Source organism: Primulina huaijiensis, chromosome 12 (genome assembly GCF_012295235.1).
Source record: "Primulina huaijiensis isolate GDHJ02 chromosome 12, ASM1229523v2, whole genome shotgun sequence".
In the NCBI taxonomy this organism is placed as follows: Eukaryota; Viridiplantae; Streptophyta; class Magnoliopsida; order Lamiales; family Gesneriaceae; genus Primulina; species Primulina huaijiensis.
Window position 1 is genome coordinate 1,218,573 of NC_133317.1, and position 8,472 is coordinate 1,227,044.

Genomic DNA, 8,472 nt, shown 5'->3' on the forward strand with positions numbered 1-8,472 from the left:
TATATTATGATGATTAATTTATTTATTCCCTAACCTTTTCTGTAATTTGACTTTTAAGCTTTTCTTTTTGTTATTCTTCTCTGCCCCGATTTTACAATTATTTACAAAGCAGTCATATTCTTAATTTGGTCGTGCCATGTGATCCACTAGAGATTAGCATGTAACAGTTGGGAATTCAGGACCTACAAAAATTACACATATACCCTAATTGCTTGTTTTTATTATTAATAAAGGCTTAAAAATTAATATTGAATATTTTATACACGCAACACCAATAATAGATATTCGCGAGAATTAATTTAATTAAAACAATAATAATAATGATAAACATGGATCATTTATCTTTATTATAAGTTTTTTGAAATGAATGTGTGTATACAAAGGTGTGTCATTGTGTGACAGAGAAACAATGACTTATACAAAACCCGTAAATTCGGATGCAAGTGGGAAGCATCTCTTAAAATTAAAGAAGCCCACAGCCAGCGAAGCACATATTTTATATAATATAAATACCATGTAAATCATGATTTTTTTCCAGCAAATATACATACGTACATCATATTTAACTTATTCCAATAATAATAATAATTTAAATAATAAGATATTGATTGATTATACACAATTATTTTATCAAATAATATTGATTTGCATCATCCTTCCTCCCATCCAATAGCCAAGCATTGTTATTTATATATGTATATATTGTAGATGACTAAATATAATCATCAAACTATAAACTTTTATACATTAAAATCTTAAAAAATACAAATTTTCTAATAAAATTGATTGATTATTATATATTTAAACATACAATTATTACAGATGTATAGTGAAAAAATAATGGGAATAATCAAATTGTAATGATGAATAATTACGTACGATTCATCTCAAAACTTAGACAAATGTTTTGGTGGGGGGTTGGGGGGGGGGGTGGGGCGCGGGGGGTGCCCATTTGTGCCATTGATGTCTACCTACCTTACTTCTCTACCTCTTATCATTAGCATGCTCTTTTACCATTATGCCCCTGCGTATACCTTGAACTATGTTGTATCATTGTTTCAGTGATTTGACCATTTTATCCCCCTCACGATAAATGATGGCAATTTTCTTTTGTGTAATTGAGATTCAGTCCCTTTCCGATAATAAGTTTTGATATAAGAAAACTTAGTTTTAATTCTTTGATTTGACATATTTTTTTATTTCAAATACCTAATCTTAAATAAAAACCAAATATTACATTTTATATACTCAATTTAAGTCATCTGGTACTTGAAATACATACAATTTATATCTTATTTTCAACAATATATCTATAGTTGTCCCATTTAACATTTCATACTTAAAAATTATAAATTATATACCTAATTTTATTCCGGTTGATAATTAAAATTTGTATATTTGTGCTATGATATGAATGATTTATACATATATTTTTTGTTTTATTTTTTTTATATCACATATCAAGTAAATAATACCAAATTAAAATTCATTGATACCCGAAACTCGTAAATCTATGCTACAATTTCAACTATTTGTATATATTTGGATACAAAAAATATCATGTAGCTGAAATGATAAAAAAAAATGTGAAAGATAGCTCGAACTAAATTTTCTAAATCCTAACTTATATTTGATGTGAGAGACTGAATACGAATATCCTCAATTCCTCATTTTCTTTTCTTGTATGGCTCGTTTACGCATCGATAACTTAATTGGTGAGGATGTCTTCTAATGGATCGATTCCAACATTATGAATCAAATTCAAGAAAAAATTTCCCTACGAAAAAATATTCATCAAATAGAGAGAATTTAAATTTTAAAGAAATTGCATATTAAATTTGAAAATGTTAAATTGCAAATAATTTTTTTAAAAAAAAAGTGAATAAACCAATTACATTATGATATTGCATGACGTTATCTACTATTTAAAAAAAATGTACTTTTTAAAATGTATAACCAAACATATTTCTCAAAAAACACATTTTATTTTGAAACCATAACCAAATGTATCCTAGTTATACTTGATTTGTGCATTTAGGTACCGTTTGGTTCATGGTATGAGATATATAGTATGGAGGATAAGTAATATTTTGTAATAATAAAATAAATAGAAAATGATAGTTAACATAGTGTTTGATTTAATTGATTTGAGATAATATGATATTACCATTTTGTCATTGTTGAAAATATTAATAGAATATTAATAATATTATTTATTAAAGATAATATCGTAATTTTATATTATTAATTTGATTGATGTGAGATAAATTATTATGAATTTGATTGATGTGAAATAAATAATTAATAATTTGATTGATCGAGATAAATAATATTTGTACAAAACAAATTATATGATAGGAATATTTATATAAGTACTTAGAAGTAATTGAACCAAACACCACGGGGTCTACTTTTTTGAATTATTTATTAGATGGTCCATTCCGCGGTTATCTTTCTTTAAAAAAAAATAATAAAATGGTCACCATAGACAATTGAAGTAATCCAATTTTTGAAATATCAATCATACTCAACCCTCTAATTTTTAAATTGTAATGTTAATTTTAATTTGCAAGGGGAAATTAATTAAACCCTTTGTCTAAATTTTGAAAAGTGAAAAAGAAAATTCCTCCCAATTACCTATGAGTTGACATTTACCATTGCAGATTTCAATTAACTAAAAAGTTTGGAGAGTTGAAAGACGTATGATACATCCAAGTGATTCATTCTTCATGCAAGGAAGAAGTTGAAATGGCATTCTATTTATGATGGTTAGGTTTCAAAACCTGACGGAATTGGACAATATTCATAAATGACTTTTGGCTAATAATATGACCTACATCTAACTATATCAATTCAACTCCATGGATCCCACCACTCCCCCTCCCCCCCCCCCCCCCCCAAAAAAAAAAAAAAAAAATCTTATTTTTTAAATCAATTTAATAAATCTTTTTAACCCAAAAATCTGATTTGCAATAAAGTTTGTCAAATTGCAAATGTCGCCCTCAATTCTTTCGCCCGACGTGGCGGCACAACCACCGTATCCTCCACGCTCCCCACCCCTTCGAATATATATAATAGTTGATATATATATATTTATATGTGTGTTAAAAATTGCTGTGCCCACCCCTAATAATTATACGCAACAATTCAGTAAGGGCATTACGGTCATAAGAAAACAAAGGAAACAATCCATTCTGTTCAAGAAAATCCCCCGATATCGAATGATTAAAACCGAGAAGGGAAAATGTCGACCAAACTATTTACTTGGCGCAAATTTATTTTGAGTAAAATTTAGAAATGAATAATGTCTACTAAACGAAATAAATTATCTAATTATTTGCTTCCACGGCATTTCGATGTTTTATTTGTAAATTGTAGCCTCAATATATATGTCGACAAATTTTGGAAAATAAGAGAGAAAAAAAATAATAAAAAGTAAGAAGTCACCCTCAACAGAAATCTTAAATACGATTTATCTAAATCCAGAAAATAAAAGGTTTTAGCTTTAAAAAAGAACACGTGAACCAAATTTCTTCAAGTATTTATTTGGAAAATGTGAATTACCAAAGGTGAGGGGCAGTATGGTAATTTGGGAAAATGCCCACAAGTGTAAGCTAAAACAACCACTGAAATCCAAAACTTAAAAAAAGCAAAGGTGACCTACATGGGCCGGCTTTTAACTATATTTAGCTGGACAGACAAAAAAAAAACTTATTATCACCATCGTCGCTACTGCAGCTGTTACCCCTCCCCATTTACTGTATACATACACCTATACGTATACAAGGTTTATATGTGTTAGTATATATCATGTAGGAAAACGCTGTAATTGTATGCATGCAGAAATTTTTTTATCTTGTTACTGATGGAGGAGGGTAAGTATAAGAAGTTAAAGTTTTCTTTAACCAAAGCGAGAGGGGCAAGCAAGAAAATGATAAAGATTCCTCAGTTTCTTTTCTTTTTTTGAAAGAAAAATATATATTTAAGGGGCGTGAGATCGACAGGCAGATCCCACCGAAATAAATAAATTAAATAAATTAACCACACTCATCTTCATAAAACGCATAGAATTCACCCATTTTGGTGATATAATTTTTTTTTTTTTATTTTCCGGCTGGTAATTGCTAGCTAGCTGGAAAGAGACTCCTCTACATGATGCTTGGCGTTTCTGGCCTCATGTCCGGTGACGGCGCTGCGGCAGCAGATGCGCTAGAGGGTGGTGGAGCTAGTGGTGGCAGCAGTGAGGTTGGCGCATCCAGCTCGATTCCTGGTGGGAGTTTGGAGGATAGTGAGAGAAGTGGCGGCGGAGGCGGTGGAAAACGGTGGCCGAGGCAAGAAACTTTGGCTTTGCTGAAAATTCGTTCTGATATGGATGTTACTTTTCGAGACTCCAGTCTCAAAGGTCCATTATGGGATGAAGTTTCCAGGTAATTAAATTTGTCGAAACTTGATTTATTCACAATTACAGGTACCGCTGCAGTGTGACCCAATCTAGATTTTCTGAATTTTCAGCAATAATGGCGAATCTGGATCATAGTTTTCATTGAATTCTTTTTATTTTATTTTATTAAAAGGGTCTTTGTCCCTCGGCTCATTTCACATGAATATAGCAGCTCTTGGCGGAGTTCATTATTTTTTCCAGGTTTTTGCTCTTCGTTTTTGATAAATATTTTCTTTTTAAAAAAAGATAAAAGAAAAAGATGAAGTGAAAACGAATATATGGATCGTATTCTTCAACTTGAATTGATCTCTTCTTCTCAAGTAAAGAAGAATTCAGATCACGATCTGATGAATTATAATTTTGGAAGCATTGGAAATCTGTGTTCGAAAAATTCAGTTGGGTTTCTCCACCGCTTGGAAATCTTGATTTCTCTCTTTATCTATGTATTATATATATTTTTAATTATCAGTGGAGTTACTTTATAATTTATTGTGTTTATTTTACGTAATAAATCACTATTCCACCATCCTTCTATCAATTAAAGATAATTCAAGAATACGATCTGGAGAACACAAATGGAGGAATGGTATTATTTATTAAATTTCTACATCTGTTGTTATCAGGAAAATGGCGGAGCTTGGATTTTATCGAAGTGCCAAGAAATGTAAAGAAAAATTCGAGAACGTTTATAAGTATCATAAAAGAACAAAAGACGGCCGAGCATCCAAGCCGGACGGGAAAACTTATCGTTTTTTCGATCAATTACAGGCGTTGGAAACCAGTCCGCCGCTTCCCTTCTCCCCTCCTCCACCCAGGACTCAGCCTCCGGCCACCACGGTAATGACGGCACCACCACCTATTGCTGTCAATTTTCCAATGCCATCACATGTTGGTACTGTTCCATCCATTAGTCCAAACCCTTTAAGTATGCTGCCACCAAACACAGTTATACAAACTTCCAACAATCCCATAAATAATACTCCTCCATTTCAACCATCAATAAATACTTCAAATCTTCCTCAAGCTCACCCTTTTCAATCCTCTCACGATCATCATATTTTGACGAGTCTGCTCTCAAATTCTTCCTCTTCATCAACTTCTTCCGACGAGGATATACAGAGGCGGCGGGGGAAGAAGAGGAAATGGAAGGATTTCGTCGAGAGTTTGATGAAAGAAGTGGTGCACAAGCAGGAGGAGTTGCAGAAGAAATTTTTGGAAACATTGGAGAAACGGGAAAGGGATCGTATGGCGAGAGAGGAGGCGTGGAGAATTCAAGAAACAGCAAGAATGAATCGAGAACATGATCTTATGGTTCAGGAGAGATCCATCGCCGCTGCCAAAGACGCGGCGGTTATCGCATTCTTGCAAAAGGTAAGCGAGCAGCACAATTTACAAATCCCAAATATTAGTAGTAATATCACAGCAGCATCACAAGCTGTGCATCCTCAACCCTCACCTCGTCAACCTGCACCATCGCCCCCTCCGCCGCAACAATCCACTCTCCCTCCACCACCAGCACCACCAACACAACCGGTAGTTACAGTTACCCCCAGACAAATCTTGAACACGTCAAAAAAAGACAACGGCGGGAGCGAAAGTTTCATGCCCGCGAGCTCCTCACGGTGGCCGAAGACGGAAATTGAAGCACTGATCAAACTCCGAACCAATCTCGATCTCAAATACCAGGAAAATGGGCCGAAGGGACCCCTTTGGGAAGAAATATCCGCCGGCATGGGGAAAATGGGATACAACCGAAGCTCTAAGCGATGTAAAGAGAAATGGGAGAATATTAACAAGTATTACAAGAAAGTAAAGGAGAGCAGCAAGAAGAGACCCGAAGACTCCAAGACATGCCCATATTTCCACCAACTCGAAGCTTTACACAGAGAGAAAAACAAGAACGATAACCCCTCATTCAATCTCGAGTACACCACGAAGCAAGACAACCCAATGGTGCCAATAATGGCCCGGCCTGAACAGCAATGGCCGAATCCAAATCAACAGCATCAAGACCTCACCTTGCATGATCAGGATCAAGATAACGAAAGCGAGAATAACGAAGAAGACGACGATATCGATGATGAAGACGAAGAAGATGCAGGAGGCTATGAAATAGTCACAAACAAGCAGCCATCTTCAATGACAAACACGACAGAATAAAGTGAAGATTTTTAAGGATGGAAGGGAAGAGGAGGGGTTAGCTTTTGGGTATCAAAAAAAGAAGGCAAGTGGCTGCGAAAATAGAAATGCAGTGGGGTAGAATTGCAGGAGGCATCAGAGGTGGCGGGATAAAAAAACCGGCTGGCAGTCCGATGGGGTCAGGGGTGGCGGTGAAAATGTAAAATTACGGACAAAACATGTTGGGGCGCTGTTTTTGTAAGGTTATTATCACAGGAGTTAATTTTTTGAGGTAAGTTTATGTTTATAATTTATTTATTATTTTGGAGATAAATAAAATGAGGGAAACGGGTGGAAAAAATTTGAGAGCTATCAATCCAAAGAACCATTAGGGAGATAAGGATAATATTGTATATTTTTCATCATTTTTCTTTCTTTTTTTTCATTTTATTTTTTTATGATGTAAATGTCAAACATTATGTATTTTTATTGTTTTCATTGATGAGATTAAATGTGCAAAGAATGGCTCCACGATTGCCAAAATTATTGTCTCAATAAGGTTAAAATCTTTATTCGGATTAGTCATTTCACTACTTATCACATCAATTTATTATTAATTAACAATTTTAAGAGTTTAATATAAAAATTTTCCGAATTACGTAGGACGAAATCAAAATTCCTATACTCACTTACGTTTCATGTTTTTTGTAGGCAGCTGTGCCATTCAAAACTCCTAGCTCCATTCTCATTTTACACGTTCTTTCTTTCAATTACAAGAAAAAAATAAAATAAAAAATAAAATATACATACACGTATACACATGTATTTATATTTATTCATATCAAAAGTGAAAAAATGTACAAATGCGAGAATGAAAATTTGAGACATAGATTGTGTGTACGTCTTAGGTCATGCCAAACTCGTTGAATTAACAAATAGATTAAGCAGATGGTACGAAACCCTAATATCTTGAAGAACAAAGCTTTCGTGTAGTAAGCCTTAAAAATGCCAAAAGAGAGATCAATGGAATATCTATCTTTAATTATATTCTGGCTCTTTCATTAATTTGGTTTCAGTTTTAAAATAATGTTGTATACGAAAAGGAAATGGTATTCTAAAATACATCATATACACGTAAGTTCTAGCTAAGTTAAGAACTGAAAAATGTTTTTTTTTTTTTAGAAAAAAGACTCGAAATTATGTAAATTAAATTATTACATTTCATGTAATACCTTTTCCATTATTGCGAATTGATCAACTTGGCCAAATTAATTTATAGTATAATTATTCCAAACAATTCACGAGTTAATTTATCTTAATATATATTTTCCCTAGTGAACTACATATAATCAAGAATCCATTTGCGTAAACATTTTTAGATAATCAAAAAATTGAATAATAAATTTAAATTTTGATCATATATATTATAACAAATGCAACAACTAATTAAATATTCAGAAGGACGATAATATTTATAATTATAATGAAAAAAAATTCATATTATTCGGTAGTTTTATAAACAAGAATTTTGAAATAAAGCTTCACAAGCTAGGACCGAAATAAATTTTAAAGAAAACATAATTCAATGGAATTCTGAAGATACCTTAGGAATACAATAAATATGAGTGGTACAATACGAGACATTTCCCATGTGAAATGTCTGAATTCCTTATTTTCTAGTTTATTACTTGAGGCATGATTTGGTATTTACTGCTTTTGTATTATCAAAGTTTGCACCCTGACACATATTTATCAATTAATTGTTAAAATCAATTCAATAATATATATTTATTGGAATTAAACAATACCGTAAATTGCCATTGACTTTTTTTTTAAAAAAAAATGGCTGACATTGTATGGATGAAAAATATCGTGATCAAGTGAAAGGATACATTTTATTTTTAATATATATA

At 32.5% G+C, this 8,472-nt stretch overlaps 1 protein-coding gene across 1 annotated transcript; it reads left to right on the forward strand.

Annotated features, from left to right (window-relative positions):
* Positions 1 to 4,022: 4,022 nt before the first annotated feature.
* LOC140989842 (trihelix transcription factor DF1-like) lies at positions 4,023 to 7,134 on the forward strand. Its single transcript, XM_073459293.1, has 2 exons — positions 4,023 to 4,427; positions 5,065 to 7,134. Exons 1-2 carry the CDS (start codon positions 4,153 to 4,155, stop codon positions 6,599 to 6,601), a joined length of 1,812 nt encoding a protein of 603 aa, XP_073315394.1. The 5' UTR covers positions 4,023 to 4,152; the 3' UTR covers positions 6,602 to 7,134.
* Positions 7,135 to 8,472: the final 1,338 nt, after the last annotated feature.